We start from the raw sequence: 20,222 nt of genomic DNA, 5'->3' as shown, positions 1-20,222 counted from the left end.
TCTTTAGTGGTAATTAGCATTTTAATGTTATGCTCTCATTTTAGCAATTGATTATCCTGTGTACCAGTCACAGTACCCTACTTTGGGGGTATAAATAAATACAGTATGGCCTCCGTCCCCAAGTAGCTTCGGGTCCCGTGAGGATGTGGCAAAACCACATCCAGGGTACAGTGCAGTTCCCTCAGGAAGACTTGCAGGAGGCTTGGAAGACTAAGGCCCTTCGGGGGAGGAGTGGATGAAAACAAATGAAGGAATCAAGACAAAAGGTAGAGAAGTGCAGAGGGGTACTGGTAGTCAAATGGTGTTGGAGGGTGGAAGTTCAAGAACCTGGATAAGTGGACAACCTTGAACCCTATTTAAAGAGCATGACCATGCTGTCAGCAGTAGGACTTTGAAGGCTCTCAAGAGGGAGGCAGACCTGGTCAGGTGTGCATTTAGAAAGGCCCCACTGGGTGTGATGGGGAGGTAGGACTGGACCAGGACCGGGGCTGGGGGTGCAGTAAGAAGGTGTTGCAGTAATAAAAGGAAACTCTCTAGGGCAGGGGGTACACACACACACACACACACACACACACACACACACACATACACACACCCCGAAAGAACAACATTAGTGGTACAAGAGAAGGACCTGGTCATTACACATCGGTGTTGAGAGAGGACTCAGGCAAGAGTCATAGATAGCTCCCAAGAGTGAGTGACAGGAGCCACAAATGGTTAGAAGAATTGACTGCAGTGGAGGAGATCATCTACGTAGGACCTCTTGGCTGAGAGGTGCCAGTGGGACCTCTGGTAGCTTCTTGAGCGTGCAGATCTGGCTCCGTCAGAGAGGTCAGGCCACAAGCATTGACAAGGAGTCATCTGCTTATAGGTAGGAGTTAGATGGTAGGAGGTTTGCCTACATGATTGTCAGTGTTGACTGTTCCATATTATGCACTGGTGGATTTGAGTTTAAAATGCACAAGAAACACTTGCTGAAGTCTTCAGCATTAATTAAGAAGACACTAACGTGTAGCTGCACATAAGGAATGTTATCAGTACCTCACATAGGCATATGTTGTGGATTCATTTTACCAGTGTGTTCATCAGTTTCTCTGGGATAATGAATTATGATGTATTCATTCATAATTACTAATTAATTTTGAACACCATAAGATTTGGCTTCCAACTTTTGTATTTCCCAATTTTTAAAAGTTGATCTAAGTCTTCAAATTCTGAAATCAGCACAGATTTATTATAGAGTATCAGGAGAGCAGCACAATAGTCAAGACAAGTAGAAGGAAGGAAGGAACCCATCATCCTGCCATCCGCAATCAGGGTTTCTATGAGTTGGATGCAGTTTTTAAAATGTAATTCTGATCAGTCATGTACAATTTTTAATATGATTTTCTACTTCGTATTTTTAGTTCTTGTATTTTGTCATGAAGGTGGTTTTTAATGACAGCAAGACACTTCTGTTCCTTAGTCACTTTTTAATTCTTATTCTTAATGGGGGCTTGCATATAGTAGGTGCTCAGTAAGTATAGAATGAATCCATTAGAGTTGGAGAGGCCCTTCAAAGACTTTGGTTGAAGGGGGAGCCTGCCCATGAGGTCTGAAACCATAGGTGGTAGAGGTGACAGTCTTGTCATCTCTAAATATCTGTGCCAAATACAATGCTAAGTGCTTCACATGTACATCTTCCTGATTCAACAGTCCTTGTGGTAAGTGCTATAGGGATCTGTAACAGCTTGGGGAACGTGGAAGTCTGTTCTCCATTTTGGCCAGGTACAGATCTCACTGGCCAAGCAGCATCCGCTCTAGAGTTTCTGAGGCTCCAGGAGGTTATACCCTTTGGCTTGGTGGCCCAGCAGTAGACATCAGGTTGTGGTTAAATGGGATGAAGTCACATCCCTGTCAGACCTGGGGCCATCGATCACTGGTCCTGAACGACTAGAGCATAAGGCACATATATCACCATCCTTCCCCACTCCCATCCCCTGCCCCACTTCCCACCGTGTGATGAAGGCATCACCACACTCACAAAGTCCAGCTCTGGTAGAACCATTTGCCTTGCTCCAGGGCCAAGGCAGATGTGAATGAGATCAGCTATCTGTGAGCCTTTCTTGGGGAAATTACCCCTTTGAGTTGGAACTACAACATCGTGTAATTTAAGATGCAGTCATTATCTCAAGTACAAATGAAAAGTCTGAAGTGGGGAACAAGTGGGGAAGTTCTTGTTACATTGTCCCTCCGTGGCCCCTTCTCCCCACATCCCATCGGAAAGTGCCACAGCCTACTTTCTAGTTGAATCACAGTGGAGCCAGCTTGCGTCAGAACATCGAGATCACTGGAGCATCTCAGGTTTCAGTAAAATGGAGGGTGTGTTTCCTCCCTTGCTTGAGCCTTGAAGACATGTTCTTGCTGTGATCGTCCTTGAATTAATGGTGCCCCTCCAGAGTTGCGGCCCCGAGTGAAGGCGGTGCCCTTTTGGGGACTAATTTTATGATAGATTTGAAGGTGAATCCAGGCAAAAAGAATGAGAGTGAGGAGAACGGGACACGATCTTCTTTCGTCCTTGCAGCAGCTCTCATTTTGCCGATGGGGCATCAGAGACGGAGGAGAGTGGTTAAGTGGCTTGGCCAGGTCGCACAGAGAGTGTACAGCAGAGTGGGGATTCTGGCCCTCCTGTGTCTGAGGGCCACCGTCTGACACCCTCCACGGCCAGAACTCAGGCAGAGAAGTGTCGTTCTGCCTCTTGGAAGGCAGGCGTGCTATCTCAGAATCTGTGTACAGGCATCGCTTGGGCCTGTTGTAATCCAGGAACAGTGAGGAGGATACTGGCCCCCTTTCCCGGTCTCAGGGAAACCTTATCACTGTCTGGCTTCTCCTTCCTGTGCTTGATGATGTCAGTGGTCTTGTCAGACACACTGCTCATCCCAGGGATTTGTTGCCTCACTTTGGCCCACGGGTGCAGCAGAAGGGTGGTTCATGTGAAGGAGATCTCTCCCCAGACTGCCCCTCTAGCCTCGCCAGGTCTCTGGTTTCAGGGTGAGCTCTTGGTTATTGGTCAGTGGCGGCCTTGGGAGCCCACCCAGCCATTTTACCTTCTCTGGGTGAATATTTCTAGAGCAGAATCTTCATCTGTGACTTTGCCCAAGGTACTAAGTAGCTGCACGCCCTGACCCAGGCCACCCTGGTGGTCTTCGGGGGGCCGTCCACTTGAGAGTTGCAAATGGAGGGCTTGGGTCAGGTGAGGAAGCACTCAGCAGGTCCCCACTCTGTGTCAGGCATCGCCTCTTACAGCCCTCCCACCACCCCGCTGAGTTGGGTAGTTGCTTTGTCTGTATGGACAGAAAAGTTTCATCCGCTTCTGCAAGCTACTTGGAGTCCCTCCTGGAAGCTGGGCTCTGGGATTAGAAAAGGCTGCTGGGTACTTAGTGAGTTGCTATTAGCAACACACGCTGGCCAATCAGTTGTAGGATTTCTTGTGTTAAGCAGTGTTTCTCAAAGTGTGTTCCTGGGTCAGCTATAGCAGCAGCATCTGGGAGCTTGTTAGAAATGCAGATTCTCAGGCCTTATTCCAGACCTGTGGGATCAGAATCTTGGAGGGTGGGGTGCCACAGTGTGTGTTTTAGCGAGCCTTACATTTCCAACGTAAGTTGGAAAACCAGTGTTGTAGATCCGTGCTTTTCAAAGCAGCCTGTGTGCCAGTCAGCTGGGCATCTGGTGAGAAGGCAGGTTTTGCTTCAGGAGGTCTGCAGTGGAGCCTCAAAGTCTGCGTTACGAGCAGGCTCCCAGATGGTGCTGATGCTGGACCAGGCTTTGTGTGGCAGGGTATTAGAGAAACCTCTGGAGGGTTCCTTTCCCTTCTGGGTTCTGTTCCCTGGAGCTGCAGGGGTGGGGGTCCCGGGTGGGGAGAGTGGATTTTCTCATCTGTGCCTTGGAGGCACGGGGCCCCCTATGTCCTGGGCCCTTCATTCTGTGGGGTCCTCGGCCAGAGAGCAACTAGCGTGTGGGACACTTGGGGCCTTTTTGCGGAGACTGCTCACGTGGCTGCTCCTCTCTGCACAGCCGTCTTCGTCTTCCTCCCTGTTCTGGCTGAGTTGCCGCAGCTGCTCCTGCAGCCTTGTCCCCCCCTCCCCCACCCCCTCCTTCCTTCCCTCCCTCCCTCCCCCCTCCCTCCTTCCCTCTCCCTCCTGGCATATTTTCCCCTAGATTCTACATGCACTGAATTCTTGATTGGTCCTCTCTAGCACTGCAGACTCGGAGTGCTGCTCCGACCCACCCGTAGCAAGAGCCCTGTTAGATGTTTCTGGGCAGGTCCTCCTTCCCTGCAATTGCCTTTTATTGCAGATCTGGGCTCGACCACTTCGTGGGGGAAATATAATCTGGGCCTCCTTGGGTATGGGGGAATAGTGGAGAGAAAGACGGTAATAACTAAGATAATGGTGTTTTGCCCGATAGGGAGGGCATTGGGATGATTCTTGGGGGTTCTGAATGTACATGTGGGGGCACCAGCTGGGAGTTGAGCCCTCCTGAAAGCAGGGAGTTCTGCATGTGGGGGTACCTGTGCTCTGTAATCGTGCCAACTGCCTTTGGACCTGGTTGCAGCAATAACTGAAAGCATTCAATGTCTCCTGTTTTCCTCCCTTTTATGAAACTCGCAGCGGAGCTGGGGGAGTGTGAGCTTCCAGAACACACGCCAGAGCTTGTGTCTGAGTTTCGGTTCATTCCAAATCAGACAGAAGCGATGGAATTTGATATCTTCCAGAGATGGAAAGAGTGCAGGTACCTTGATGCTACCGTCTAACGTTCTGATATATTTATTTTGTGATGTGTCAGCGTCTCTCGGACTCAGATGTGCCAGTAGAATCGCTCTGTCGAAGACCGTAAAACTGTAGCTCCAACTCTTCACTTCTCGCCTGGGCCTCAGTCCTGGTTTTCCAAAGGCCCACACGACGTCTGTCTTTCCCAAGATGTACAGTAAGGACCAAAGCCTAGTCCCGTTTCCCTCTGAATGGCAGAGCCTGGTCCTGATTTGCTCATTACTGTCAAGGACACCGCTGCTCTCCTGGCCTCCTGGAGAGAGTGAGGAGGCTCCGCCTTGGTACATTCCCTGTGCCTGAATCTTCTAGAGTGGACCCTTTAGAAATATGCCCTGTTGTCCCTTACAGGGACACTCGTATTTGAGACCATGTGTTGTAGAAGTTCTGTTTCCGGACATGTGGTCACCAGAGCTAAATCGAGCCTTATCCGTTATATGCTGGCTCTTCCCTCCTCCTCCCCGGGGTCACGCTAGGCTGACAGGTTTCTGCCTCGATTACCAGTGCTGCCTTTCCTCCCTCCCAGCCCACCTTCCCAAACTCTGCCCCATCCATGTCCGTCTTGGACACAGAAACTTAGCGTGGTTTCCTCTTGTCCCTTGGCCCTTCTGAGGGACATAATGACTTTTTTGAAACTGGAAAGTGATGTTAGCCCAGTCTTGTGCCACATCCAAACAGTAGAGGAATATGTGGGTGTAGAGTCACAGGGCCCACACCCTGCGCACACACACCCACTGTCCTCGCTGCGGGCCATCGTTGTTGGCAGTCAGTGGTGCGTCTTTCCAGCTTTCCTGCTTTGCATATACAGCACATACCCGCGTCCATGCACAAAAATGGTTTCTGTAAGTGTCCACGTTGTAAGCACTGCTGTCCTCTTTCTATTCAATGAACAGTCTGTCCATGGAGGTCTTTTCCTGTTCACATAAATTGGTGTCCCTCATTCTTTTAATTGCTACAGAGGATCCCTGAATGTGGCTGTGCCCTTCAGAATTCTGTGGGTGTACGAGCTGCAGTTTACATGTATTTCCATTGGTTTTTCTAAGGGGAAAGAGCCCTGCCCAGGCGGAACTGTCCTATCTGAATAAAGCGAAGTGGCTGGAAATGTATGGGGTAGACATGCACGTTGTCAGGGTAAGAACCGTGTGCGTTTAAGTAACGGGGTTTCTTGGGTTTCACTGTGACTGAGCCATGCGTAAACTATGTGCAAACAAAGTAACGTGGTGAGGAAACTGTTTTGCATTCTGCTCTGTGACGACCTGTTAGAACCCTCTACCGATTGTCACTTCGTTTATTTGTAGGGAAGAGATGGCTGTGAATATTCTCTTGGACTGACCCCGACAGGCATATTAATCTTTGAAGGAGCTAACAAAATAGGCTTATTCTTTTGGTAATTTAGTTTTGTCTAATATTAAAAATGTCTTTTCCTATTTTGTGGTGGAATTCTATGTGATGGATGATTATTGAGGGATATTTGCAACCCCGAGATTTGCTTTAAAAACACACCATGCTCCCGTACTTGCGGGTGTTTGGCAGTAGCACTGACTTCTGGATAATCACGCTTGAATGAATGAATGATTTCTGTAGCAAATCTAAGCTTAAAAAGTAGAAAGGAAAACTGCTGTTTGTGTAGATAGTTTTCCTGCGGATTGTACTTTTAAAATGTTTTCTCTCTGACCAGGCCAAAAATTACCAAGATGGATTTTAAAAAGAGCAAATTGACATTGGTGGTAGTGGAGGATGATGATCAGGTAAGCCTCGCTCCTGGCTGTCCTCCTTGCTGCAAATAATCCTTCACTGATGTTCCTGGCCCCCACTGAGACGCGAACCTTGTGCTTCACCTCAAAGGGACGGGAGCAAGAGCACACGTTTGTCTTCCGGCTGGACAGCGCCAGGACCTGTAAGCACCTCTGGAAATGTGCGGTCGAGCATCACGCCTTCTTCCGCCTGCGGACGCCGGGAAATAGCAAATCGAACAGATCAGACTTCATCCGGCTGGGGTCTCGCTTCAGATTCAGGTGGGCACTGGTTTTTACAACGTGGATGCCGTGTTTCGAAGGAGGGCAGCAGTGAGGGCTTTTTGTGAATGGATCTGTGTGTCCGGAGGCTTGAGTCGGGCGTCCTGTTCCTGCTTCTTTCATAAGATCTGACCTTTGGTTGAGCCCCCGGAGCTGTTTCAGCCTCTGTGCCCTCATTGATAAAATGGGGCTAATAACAAAATTGTTAATAGCTGACATGTAGCTGGACCTGTGCCATCTCAAACAGTAGATAGTGTGGCCATTGAGATTAATTAATATTAAGTAAATTTTAAAATGTGGTTCCTCTGTCTCACTCACCATACATCAATTGAGTGCTCAGTGCACGTGAGGTGGGTGGCTGCTGTAGTGGGCGGGGCAGACGTAGAACACAAGCTGTGCTGGAGCTTTTCATGAACCCATGTATAATCCTCCCTGCAGACTTAATGAGCTAGGTCCTCTGACTATCTCCACCGTACAGATGAGGAAGCCAGGGCTGAGGGGTTACACAATCTGCCCAGCGTCACAGTAAGTGGCAGAGCTGCGAGTCAACCCCAGACGGTCTGGGGCTTCTGTTCCAACCCCTCCTCTCTTGCCTTTCGTGTGCCGGCATCAAGAAATGTGTCGATGATTAAGAATGAGAGCAGATGTCCCCCATGTGTGTGCAGGGGATCCCGGATAGGCTCAGTAGATATTGGAATCTGAAGAGACCTTGAAAACATGGAGAATTTAATTGTTCACATATTTTTACTTAACGATTGTAAGGCCATGTCTTTCAAGATACGTGAAACCTCCTTGGGGTTTTATTAAAAACGGGGATTTATGACCTCATCTGAGACCCTTGTAATCAGAATCAATGGGTGCACCCATGTGCATTCATGAATAAGGCCTGGGAATGTGCATTTTAAGTGCCCTCCCAGGGTTGATTTCTGAGGCCTGTTTACAGATCTGAGAATCACTGTTATAAGCTCTAAAATTTCACATGGTTTCATAACCTCTGCCCACACATGGCATGTCCTTGAATGCCCTTTCATATGCCAAAAGATGTGCTCTTTTCAGATTTATCTACCGTGCAAGGAAATGGCTGTTGGGGTGGTTGCCAAGGCAGACTTTTCCATCCTTGGAGGAAACTCCCCCAGGATTTGGTCCAGACCAGGCACCCTCCAGAAGAAGGAAGGGGAGTTTGGAGACAAGGTTGCCCCTTGGAGGCACTTAGAGCAGGTGGCAAGTGTCCCCTTCCGTGTGATAAATCATCAACCGAGAGTAGGGCCGGAATGAAGCAGTGATCAATCAGATAAAAACAGCATACTTCCCGGAAGCTACGTTGCTTGAAACCCAGAAAGCCTTGGTGAAAGAAGTAATGATTCCCCTGGCATAGTAAGGAAAGCCAGGGTTTAGTTAAGTGGTCACTGATAACAGCATTTTAAAAGACTTAAATGTCTACGTAATGTGTGTTATGAAAGGTTATTTGATTTGTGAATCATTGTGCTCTCAGTCAGATGTGGCAAGTACTTGGACCTTCCTGGTTTGTGCAGCCAAGTGACTGGTACCTAAATTACGGACTTTGTCTTTTGGTGGAAATATCTGCCCCTGTCATACAGCTTGGATTTGGCAGAGGTGATTTTATTGCTAAATGGAAGGCTAAATTTAGTGTGTGTCTTTACCAAACGAGTTCACGATAAGTTGAAATTTACATTGGAGCTTTTGAAAACAGAAGTGCGCTTCCAAATATGTATAATGTGCTGATATTCTGACACTGGTAACATGCAATAAAATATTTACTTTCCAGTGGGCGGACAGAGTATCAAGCCACACATGGGGCCAGGTTACGGAGAACCAGCACCTTTGAGCGGAAGCCTAGTAAACGCTATCCATCCCGGAGACATTCGACGTTCAAAGGTGGTGTGCTTTTCATTCTGCTTGGCATTTTATGTTATGATGTAGTTGGTTAAGCCCCAAGGAACTTAGCTTGCTAAAGCAGTTCTTAAAGGAACATTCTACTCTTCTACTCTTGTCATTCTGAAGCTTTTGACAAAACCCCAGTGGGAGGGATTCTCTTAATGGGAACCAGGCCACCTTTGCCGTCTGCTGTCTTTAGTTTTTACCATTGGACATGTTCATCTTCTCCCTCTTTTTCATCCTTCTTTTCTTGTGCCTCTTCACTTCGTTGTACCTGGAACCTCAGGAATATCATAGGTTACCATGTTTTTTTGCCCAGATGAATGATGCTGTGTCTTAGAGGGAAAAACAGTTCTTCTCTCCTCTATCTTACAGTTTCAAATGGGACACCAGTCTCATGCTAACCAGAATTCTGGCCACTAAGAGCAGATCCAGAAATTTTAAGTCCTGGACTCCGTACCTGCAGTCAGTCCATGCACGTCCTGCCCTTGAATTTAGCCTGGACTTAGGATGCCTTCCCCGCCTCCCTTTTCAGAACTCCCTGAGCCTTAGTCTGTCATTTACTACTATGGCTTCACGCCTTCCTGAAGGCTGGTACCCAATACAGGACCAGTTGGCGAATGAGCAAGCTGGGCTTGTTTAACCTTGGCCTCCACATCCTACCTCCTAGCTCTTCTCTGCCTACACTTGATTGTTTCTCCCTTCGGGACACCTAGTTTAGCACTGAATTGTGGGCTTTTTCATGGCATGGCCTCTGAACTCTCAACCCCTGGGGCCCCCTCCTACATATCACTTATTCATAGGTTTTTCTTGTGTCACTCAGGACTTAGTGGGCCTTTGTCAGAACTGTACCTATACTTCGCTCCCTTCTAAAATCTTTAACCTTGTGGGGCACCTGGGTGGCTCATTTGGTTAAGTGCCTGACTCTTCTTTTTTGAAGTGTAGTAGCTATTCCCTAAACCAAATTAAAAAAAAAAATTTTAACATTTATTTATTTTTGAGAGACAGAGAAAGAGCACAAGCAGGGGGTGGGGCAGAAAGAGAGGGAGACACAGAATCCAAAGCAGGCTCTGAGCTGTCAGCACAGAGCTCGATGCAGGGCTCGAACTCTCAGACTGAGAGATCATAACCTGAGCTGAAGTTGGACGCTCAACCAACTGAGCCACCCAGGCGTCCCCCTAAACCAAACTTGTTTGTTTATTTTTGAGAGAGCGAGAGAAAGAGACAGAGCACAAGCTGGGGAGGGGCAGAGAGAGAGGGAGACACAGAATCTGAAGCAGGCTCCATCCAGGCTCCGAGCTGTCAGCACAGAGCCTGACACCGGGTTTCAAACGTACAGACAGTGAGATCATGACTTGAGCCAAAGTTGGAAGCTAAACCAACCGAGCCACCCAGGTACCCCCGTTTTTGAACCAATGGTTTAATAGCACAGCAGCCAGAAGCTCTCTAAAGTCATTCTTGGCTGCTTTAATGGAGAAAAAAATGGCCAGTGCCCAGGAAATATGGCCTCACCTTCAAGAAAGACCAGAGGGTGAGAGGATTGGGGGTGTGCCCAGAGAAGGGTGATGGTGGATGAAGGTGATTGACTGCAGGAACTGGGAACGACAAGTGATGCAGTGGGGGAGAGAGGGAAGGACTTGCTTCCCTGTCAAGCCTTCTACTTGCCGCCTGCGGTCCATGGGATCAGTGTTATCCAGAAACACTCCAAGTAAGGAAGAAGTTCCTAATAGTGCTGTCAAAGATAGAGCCATCTCAAGACTGTACTGGGCTCCCAGTCCCTGGAGGCCTGTGCAGGCACAAAGGGAAAGGCCCCTTGGTGTGGCCACTGCAGAGGGGAGGGTGTGTCCTATGTCTTGACCCATGGGTGGCTTTGGACCTCTTCTAGACCACAGGTTCCCTGATTCTCCTCTACTTTCTTTCCCAGTCTCCATCCTCTTTTTTTCTTTTGTGTTACTGGCATTTTTTCCCAGCCAGAGTTCTGGCATCTCTGTGAAGCTTTTAATGATTTTCTGTGCTACATCTTTTTAAATTTTGTTAAATGTTTGTTTATTTTTGAGAGAGAGAGAGAGAGAGAGCGTGTGAGGGAGGGAGGGGCAGAGAGAGAGGGAGACACAGAATCTGAAGCAGGCTGCAGGCTCTGAGCTGTCAGCACAGAGCCCAACGCTGGGCTCAAACCCACAAACCGCGAGATCATGACCTGAGCGGAAGTCAGATGCTCAACCGACTGAGCCACCTAAATGAAATGGGAGTCTAGATAAACAAGCTTTAGCTCTGTCCATGGTCCCTTCCACAGATTCACATCCTGCCCCAGCTACAAAAGTCTGCCCTGAGCTTCCCAGTACTGTCAGGCTTATATTTCAGCCTCTATCATCCCCTTCTGCGGTCTTTGATTACACACATCTCTGTCTCTGTGTCAAGACTGTGAACCCCTTGAGAGCCAGAATTGCCTCTCATTTCTGTATCTGAGAGCACCTGGCCCTGGGAACATGCTTGGCATTCACTGAGTGAATTGGAGGGCTTGGCACAGTGGAAAAGAGACTTTTCCTCCAGAAAGAAGGAGCTAATGTGGAAATTCTGCCTCCTGGGGTTGGGACCCCGCTGCAACCACAGAAATCTCCACCCTAGTCATTGTCATCATGTGGTTAAAAAAAAATGACACAGCTCTCTAAGATGGCATACCTTTCTGTTTTTCCTTTAAAGCAAGCAACCCAGTGATAGCGGCTCAGTTCTGGTAAGTGCCCCCAGACTCTGGGGTACAGCTCTTCTAATTATCGTCTTTATTTGCAATGTTGACTTTTTCTTTAATACAATTAAACCACAGAGTGAGTCACCTGATGATTTTCCCCTGCTTTTTCTGCTGCCTGACTATACCATCCTCCTGGTTCTCAATAAGTGCACAATGGAATGTTCCAAGACTGTTTTTTTTTTCTTTTTTAAAACACAGCTGCTCTGTTTGTATAGCTTTGTGCTTTGTTTATTACAACAGTGGATGATGAAGGTGAGAGGAATGTGTGCAGCGCACTGTGCCGATGGCATTGCAGGCAGTGATGGGAAAGAAAGGCCATGCTCTTGAGCAAAAGCTCCGTGAGAGCAAATGCTGGATTCGCTCAGTGATGTGCAGATTTTACGGTCATACAGTGTAGAAAACCTTTATGAAACACATTTATTGAAATTCTTGCAGAAAAAAGAACATGTCACAAGACTGAAACTCCAGCACAGATGTGAACAAACTTTTCCTGTGAAGTGCCAGGTAGTAAATACTTTGGACTTTGTAGGCGATGCTGTCTCTTTCATGACTGCTCAGCTCTGTGGTTGGCGCACAAAAGCAGCCATAGACAGTCCGTAAATGAAAGGACAAGGCTGCTGTGTTCCAGTAAAACTTTACTCATAAATGCAGGTGGGCTACATTTGGCCCATGGGTGTGATTTGCCAGCCCCTCCCCCAGCACAGGTGTTCTTGATCTTTCCTGTACATGGAATCTCCTGGTGAGCCTTGAAACGTCCCCCTCAGCCCAGCCATACCCCAGGCTCATTGAATCAGTCTCTGGGCAGGGGACTCACGCACCTAGGGTTTTTTGCTTTTTTTTTTTTTTTTTTTTTTTTTAAGTCCCAGGTGATTCTAGTGTGTGGGAACCACCATCCCATCTTGCACTTGCCTCTTTTTCTCTCTCTGAAACAACTGCTTATGTGAGTTTTGCCCTAGGTGGACAGCTGCTCTCTCATGCTGGAGAATTACAGGCTGTCATTCCTTCCACCCTGGTGTCCAAGCTCCAGGCACTGGCAGCCCAGTTTAGTCAGCCCCTTGGTCTTCCTAGGCACACGGGTCTCAGACTGCTGGGGAGGTCTTAGAGATGAACACAAGTTGACTGTGCCATGTGCCCTGCACCTGTACTCGGGCAGAGCCCAGCATGTGGAGGAGCGGATAAGCCGGAGGCCTTGGTTGGTGATGAGGGTGCAGGCCAAGGGACCAGAAGGCCTCCCGCCTCGTCCCAGCCTTGCTCTAACCCAGCGCTGGGGCCTTAGGTCTTCCTGCTGGGCTTCCTTTTTCTCACTGAAAACAAGGAGTTTGGGCTAGATCAGTGTTTGCCCTAGCTTTTTTAGTCTCTGATTTTCGCCCCCCAGAAGAAACCTGGCCTGGAATTCCAATATAGAGAACAGACAAAGTGGAGCTGCCCTGGGTGGAGCCAGGCAGGGAGGAAAGGGCTGGTGCCTGCCTGTTCCTCTGACATCTGACCCCTGTCCCCCAGGCAGCCACAAGCCACCCGCAAGGGCCCCGAAGCGCGCTAGGGAACATAACCAGCCCCTTGTATCACAAAGCTGGAGCTCAGCCCTGTGTCTCTGGTTCCAGGCTCCGCCTGCAGTGCCATTCTGTGAGGAGGCAGGCGGCCGACTCTTGTGTCTGGGTTCAGTTCTCAGCACCTGAAGAAGGGCTGCAGAGTCCTGTTGAACTGCCATGGAGCATACCCTGGCCCCCCGAGGGAGGGGCTCCCACATGGATTCATTGTAGGCCTGTGGGCTCGCCCTTCTCTAGGATCCCCGCTGCTGGTAGTATGCTAAAAGCATTTGCACCTTTCTCCACCTGTCAGTGTATCTTGCTTTTAATTCTCAGGGGCCTGTGAGTTACAACATTTCTTTCCTTTGCTAAGGAAGCGATTGTTTTGTTTGTTTTTCCCTAATAAAATTACATTTTCCCTTTAGCATCTAGTGGAGATTATGTATATATTGAGCATCTAGTGGAGATTATATATATTCGGAACCAAAACAAACTTAAAAAAAAGTGTCCACCAGGAACAAAAAAACCCAGTAAATATACCCTTTAGGAACAAATGAGCTAATAACCACTGTTCGCAGCTGTTCAATTGCTCTTCGCAGCCTGTGGGATCCCGGGGTGAGTAGGATTGCTGTGGGAGCCAGGGATGAAATTGCGCTCTGGGCTGCAGAGGTGATACCAGAAAAATTGCACCTTGCAGAACACTTAACCTTCCAGATAAAATCCAGCTGGAGGTGAATCTGGCCCAGAGCCTGGCTCGGTGCACTGGCCTTTCTGGAAGACAGAGCCATTTAGACCCCAAGCAAGACTCATAACAGTAAAATGTTTCTCTCATTGTTGAAGCAATAAACCTTGATTTCGAGCACACCACCCTAGCCACGTAGCCCAGCGATGGTGCCGTGTTTGTTTGTGTTTCTCCTGGCGGATGCCAGCCTTACGTAGGAAACACATGTGTTTTAAGTGCAAAGCCAGCCTGGGATTCTCTGCCCATATATGTGAGTACGTATAGTTTTTTAACCAGAGTAGTTTTACTTATGAGTCCACCAAAATAGGATCGTGCATGAGGAGCGTGGTACCTTTGCTCGGACCGTCAGGGAGCCAGCTGGACTCTGTGGAAAGAAGGTGGGCTCTGAGATGGAGCAGATACCCACTCCAGTCCCAGCTCTGCCACTGACTGCGTAGCTGACTGACCCTGAGCAGGTTTCCCAACTTCTCTGTTAGGCAACCTTTCCTTTATCTGTAAAATGAGGTGGTACCAGTTATTGACCTCATAGCCCTGTGGTGCGGATTAAATAGTAACAGATGTGGAGCTCCCAGTACAGAGCCTTATATGGAATGAGCCGGATCGTGGCATTGTTCGTAGCAGTGGGACCCATAGCGGTAGATGTTCAGAAACGGCCGGTAGATGTTCAGCTCTCCCTTCAGTTGGAAAAGGCTCTGGGCGTCACTGGAGCCGTCTGGTGCCACCCAGCAGTGCCAGCGCAGACCTGGAATGGGAGCTAAAAGTACTTGGTGTGTCCCAACCGAAAGGACCTCCTTTTTGTCACCAAAGCGTGGCAAGCAGGATTCTGGAATATTACCTTCGTGTTTCAGTTTGTGAGCTCGAAAGTGACGAGTGGAAGTTGGTGTTTGGTTTCCTTGGTTATGTGTTCGTGTAAACAGCTAATAACCAAAAAGAAGCGGTGTTCGTGAAAGTTCCTAACAGTGTAGGTGGTGTTTAAGATTTATGATCGTTAAAAAATCACTAACAGTGCCGCTTTACAACCTGTTACATTACAATTTTTCCCTTCTTTTCTATAGCTCTAAAACAAATCCTGAAGTCCATAATTACCAGGTGAGATACTGCTTTTAAAGATTTTCTTGAATACTTCTTAAAATTTCAAAATTTTCTACATCAAGTAGTTATTATGCTTATAGTCAGATTTTGAAGAAATAATAACATGCTTTTTGTTGGTTGTGGGGTGGGGGGGCTTGGTTTTTTTTGTTTTTTTTTTTTTGAGAAAACGGTGAGAGGAGAACCTTCCTCTGTGACTCCTGGCCCCTCTTGGTCATTTCAGCTGCCTATTTTTTTCTTAACCTTATCAACTGGCAAACCACAGAGACATATGTTTAAGTTTCTGGGTGGTCAAACACAACCTCTTAGGAGCGCTCAAGTGAGGCCGTGTTTTGTCAGCATGTTCTAGGCCTAGGAAACATGAGTCCCTTGAGATGTGCCTCCAGGAAAGGATGTCTCAGTCACACGTTTGGGAGATGTGTCCTTCATTCCCCTTCTTGGATCTTACAGTCTCCGCTGGGGTTTCAAAAGTACTGAGAAATCCTGCAAAAAAGATAACGTTTCATTTTTTTTAATCCATTGTCTCCCCAAATCATTTGATATTCAACACCCCCTCCCCCAATCAAAAAAAGCTAGCTTCTCACCTACCCGCCTGTTTTTGATAGTGTATCTGTTATCAGTGGAGCATTGGTTTCCAGAACCTACTTTGTAAAGCATTGTGCCAGGCCTGTTTCCTGCAGAAGGAGCACAGATAGGTTTCTGTGGCTCGTGATATGCTCTTTCACAGGGTGGCCAACCAGGGCCCTCACCGCCTGCCCGCCTACCCACTCACAGTTACCTGGGGGTGGCTCTTGCTGGCCATTCACAGCCTTCTACAACCTGGCTCCACCTTGGTTTTCTACATTTATTGCCTTCCTCCTCTCTGCTCCTTATCACACATCATATGTTCAACTCTCAAAGAATCACATAATCGGTGCCCCCAGAATTTCTTCCCACTGTTCCCGTTTCCATGCTTGTCTGCCTGAAATCCCCTCACTTGTCTGTGCATTAAAATCCCCTCCAGAGTCCCCTCAGAAGCCACCTCCTCCACAGAGCCTTCTCTGATCCTCATAACTGGAAATCACCAACACCAGTGGTCTTCAACCCCACTGCATGTTAAAACCATCTGGCAGGCTTTAAAAACATGGCCGGTGCTTGGGCCTCACCCTGGGCTGAACAATCAGATGCTCTAGGGATAGATAGTTCTGGGCATCAGAGAGCTTCAGAGCTGCTAAGGGGGTTCTGATGAGCTGTGCTGACAGCGTGTCCCTCACTTAGTAGGTTTGTGCCTAGAGGCAGCAGTCGTGTCTGATGGCCTCCTCACTTGGGGCCATTTCTCTTTTCCTGGGCGGGTTCTGTCCAAGGACATTACGCTCAGGTTTCCTCCATCACAGTCTGGTTTCGGATGTCACAAGAAGCTACTCCACGAGGTCACCTGGGAGCGTTTGTTCTGGTTTAGTGTCTTTCCTGATCTTTTGTTACCGTAGATATTAATTTTTCGATGGGGGTGGGATCCTAATGTACATGACTTTTACGAGGTCTCCAAATTATGTTTCAGAAGAATTTTGCCATATCATCTTCCATACATGAAATCATATTCCCAATGTGCAGAATCTGGACACGACTTCCGAGTTTGGGAGGAATAACATGTAAAAAGTGCTTTGAACCTGGTAGGGGAAAAGCTAGGTTTCCCGATCTTGTCTTTTTTAGGTTCTTGAATCTTCTCAGTCACAGATCAGCTTTTTGGTTTGGAGAGATTTTCCGGTGTGACTGGCTAGCTGTGGGGGAAGGGAAGAGTTGTGGACAGGCGGTCCCTGCTTGAAGTCAAGAAAAAAAATGAAAACAAAGCCCATTATTCCCTGCTCAGAGTGAATACGGAGGAAGTTGTTCACGGAACTCACATGCACGAAAACTGTTCTTGTAACATCTTTGGCAACCACTGGTCCCCCCCACCTTAGCCATCTTGGAGGTTACGTGTTGCTCTATCAAGGTTTGGGAATGAATTGAGCGGGAAGAGAACGTCCTGAGAAGTGGCCTGATTGATAAAGGCTTGAGTGCTGAGAAGGGTTTTCGGGAGAATGGGAGTATGGAACATCTGTCTTATTGTGAGCTCAGTGAGACTAGCCAACTGCAAAGGATAGATTTCTGTGGTTTTGATAAGGACATCTCTTGGCGTTTGGGGAGGGACAGTTCTTCATTGTTGGGACTGTCCCAAGAGTTACAGATGCTTAGCTTTCCTCTTCTCTGCCCAGTAGTTAAAAGGTAATTTTTCAGTCATTGTGGCAAGCAAAAATGCACATATATATTTCCAATTATCCCCGGGGGAAAAAACTGCCCCAATGACCAACTGGGTTAACATTTAAAAATGCTGCTTGACAGCTTTACAGTGTGAATAAATTACTGAAGGAGATCAAGGAAGGTTTGGGAATATCCTTCCAGGTCTTTATGGATGAGGTACCCACCTCTCCCTAATGAATCTGATTTGCTTGTGTTTGAAGACAGGGAGTGGAACAGAAGGTCCATTTCTATTCTACATTATTCCCTTTTGTTGAAGATGCAGCCAGTGGAGCCTCATTTGGGGCCTGGCTGTGTGACCAAAACACTGGAAGCATTTCAGCTATGGGCACATCTTCTAAACTCTAGGTGTTTGTCTCCCTAAGAGAGGTCAGCTTTCAGCGTCTGCTCCTGAGATCTTTTCTCCAGATTCCCTTTTCCCGTAGCCTGTGCAGGGGGCTGCACACTTAGCTTGCTGACAGGCAGCTCTGAAGGAGGGAGCTCACTAGAATACAGAATAGGCAGGGAGGGCATCTCAGTTTCCTGAAAACTGAATGAACAGAATTACTGAGAATTTTCCATAATACAGAACAGGCCTCTGCTTATTAACCAAAACAGCAGGGGAAGGAGCAGAAGGGGAAGAAATAATTAAAAGAATAATGGTGGCAAGACTATAGTGACTTAAACGTCAGGAGGGTTTCATGTGCTCCACAGAAAGTTTAGCCTTGAGAAGCCCCGTGGCTTCTGGCCTTGCCTGGAGCCACCGCCCTCTACAGGCCAGAGGCGGTAGACAGTCCCGTCACCCAGCCAGGCCTGCCTTGTCTTCACTCCTGCTCGTTCTGTGAGTCATCAGTCTGGATCCATTTTTTGAATGGACAAATTCCTTCCTTCTTTCCTTCTGTTGTATCAGAATAATCAGTGCTCTGAATGGTTTGGGGTTTTGTTTGTTTTTGGTGACGGCCAGGTGGGCGGCGAGGTTTGGTACTAGGTTTTGGATCACATTTTAGAAAATTATTCTTACTGCTTAAACAAGGGAGAAGGTGTTCGCCCACAATCCTGCTGACTTAATGTCCCCATCCAGTTGTCTTGTGTTTGCAGATGTCACTGTTACACACGGTTGTCGTCATCTTCAGCAATGACAAAAATTGTTTCTGAAGAAAGAAATTGCCTACCATTCACCCCATATCTTGGGTGTCCTCCGTCTCTTCCCTTGGGAGAGATGAATACTGCCTGTCCTGGGCGCTCTGGGGGACCCTTCCCAGACAGATGCTTTCCCCTTTCTTCTGAGGGCAGCCTTCCAGCCCCCCTGCCTTTGTCATAGGGGAAACGTGATCGTCCTGGGAAGCCACCGCCCATCCAGGGTTTGGTTATAGCCTTTCCAGTCACAGCCCTGGGCCCCTCAGCTGGATGCCAGTAAAAGAGAAACTAAATGAAGACCATTGAAATCAAAAGGTCATTGAATAATCAAGTTTGGTATTTCATTTCTAGCCTCAATACCATCCCAATATCCACCCCAGCCAGCCTCGGTGGCACCCTCACTCTCCAAATATAAGGTAAGTGCTTGAGCTCACGGAGCTGTACTTACTTGAAAGTTCTCCCTTTCTCCGGAAAGGCTCAAATTCTGCCTCGTTGTGAATCGAAAGTCTGCATCGGAAACAACGGTTAAGAGCTGCTGTGTCATGGCAGAGATGAATAATTTGCAGAGCAAAAGAAGCCAGTGATGAGTCTGGATTTACCAAAGTTCTGCTTTATGAAATGAAAATGAATTGGGTTTTGTTTTTTGTTTTTTTAGTCGTTCTAACCTTAGATATTTTTGGTTTGGTTTTGTGTTAGAAATGTTGCTTAAAATTTCTAAGTAACATTTTCCTGTCCCAAGAATTCAGTTACTAAAAATATGCTTTGAGCTTGGGGATTTTTGTTGTGGGTTTTTTGAAAGGACTTTTTTCAGGGATGGAGTGGGGGTTTGCTTTTTGTGATTGTGAATCTTTTTTCTGAACCTAGGGGTCAGTAAACTTTCTCTGTTAAGAGCCACATAATCAATATTTTCAGCTTTGTGCTCTCCGTCACAACTACTCAGCTCCGCTCTTGTAGCTTCAAAGCAGCCTCAGACAGAAGTGAATGGGCAGGGCTGCATTCCAATAAACTTATTTACCAAAGCAGATGGTGAGTGGGATTTAGCCTGAGGGCTCTGTTTTACTCACCTCTGCCCTAACCCTACCACAGTCCTTTCCAAGTAAACTGGCACCTGCCTTGCTGGGTTTCTAGTTAGGCTCGAGAGTGTTTTAACGCTAGCTTTGTAAAGGCAAACGTTCCTTTTAAGATTTGAATTTTAGATCAGTCTTAATTGGTGTTTATGTGTGAAGCTCTTTCTGTTGGTGAATTCACTTTGCATAAAGTTATTTCTTGGTAAGGTTGCTAGCCTTGCTGCTTGAGAAAGTACGGAGAATGGAATGATGGAAATAAATCCATTTGGAGTAAGGCAAATGAGAGCAATTAGTTCTTGAGAATTCTTGCCACTTTTGTTGGGGGGACCTTGGAGGAGAGCAGTGCTGTTTGATCGTAAACACTTGATATTTGGGTAGCTTTTTAAAGCTAGTCAGCCTAGTGGAGTAATAATTCTAAATATTTCTGTGTATTGCGAAGGCAGTTCATTTTCCAGACATAAGAAACAGAAGAGATTTCTAGAAGTGCTATTTTTATTAACCTTGTTTTTACAGAATTTTACACTTCTTTTGGCCTGTTTTGTCACATTAGTTTTCCTTCTGAGGCATGACCTTGCCCAGCACTTAGCAGTGGGGATTCCGAGGAAGGCTGGAACAGTGCGCCTCACCTGGGAGCTTGCTGGTGCATTCTTTGCCCCACCCGGGCCCTACTGGGTCAGGATCTCTGGGGGTGGGGCCCCGCAGTCCGTGTTTTACCAGGCTCTCCAGAGTTGGAGAAGCACTGCCTGAGATACAGAGTTCATTGGTCCTAGGCTCTGGTAAACGCTGCCTAAGGCACTCACAGGGCACCGTAGCATGGTCACAGCCCCGAGAAGTGCCTGGGAAAGGAACCTTTTTCACCTGACTTCCCCCAGACTGAGGGATCCTCAAGGTGCCCTTTGAGAAATGTGGTGTGGCCGCGACCGAGCTTTTCTCCACTTGGAAGTTG

The 20,222-nt window shown here is 47.6% G+C and overlaps 1 protein-coding gene across 10 annotated transcripts in view; it reads left to right on the top strand.

Moving 5' to 3' along the window:
• Nucleotides 1-20,222, top strand: part of EPB41L4B (erythrocyte membrane protein band 4.1 like 4B) — a 128,729-nt gene that overhangs the window by 54,973 nt on the left and 53,534 nt on the right. For all 10 annotated transcript variants that reach the window (XM_043566540.1, XM_043566539.1, XM_043566537.1 and 7 more), the window contains 9 exons: nucleotides 4,650-4,770; nucleotides 5,849-5,936; nucleotides 6,104-6,192; nucleotides 6,484-6,553; nucleotides 6,651-6,820; nucleotides 8,607-8,716; nucleotides 11,417-11,447; nucleotides 14,786-14,819; nucleotides 18,561-18,625. In XM_043566540.1, the coding sequence (XP_043422475.1) occupies nucleotides 4,650-4,770; nucleotides 5,849-5,936; nucleotides 6,104-6,192; nucleotides 6,484-6,553; nucleotides 6,651-6,820; nucleotides 8,607-8,716; nucleotides 11,417-11,447; nucleotides 14,786-14,819; nucleotides 18,561-18,625 (778 nt within the window). The remainder of the gene's footprint in view (nucleotides 1-4,649; nucleotides 4,771-5,848; nucleotides 5,937-6,103; nucleotides 6,193-6,483; nucleotides 6,554-6,650; nucleotides 6,821-8,606; nucleotides 8,717-11,416; nucleotides 11,448-14,785; nucleotides 14,820-18,560; nucleotides 18,626-20,222) is intronic.

The sequence above is a fragment of the Prionailurus bengalensis genome, chromosome D4 (assembly GCF_016509475.1).
Source record: "Prionailurus bengalensis isolate Pbe53 chromosome D4, Fcat_Pben_1.1_paternal_pri, whole genome shotgun sequence".
In the NCBI taxonomy this organism is placed as follows: Eukaryota; Metazoa; Chordata; class Mammalia; order Carnivora; family Felidae; genus Prionailurus; species Prionailurus bengalensis.
Note: the sequence above shows the minus strand (reverse complement) of the source record. Positions and strands in the feature narration are given on the sequence as shown.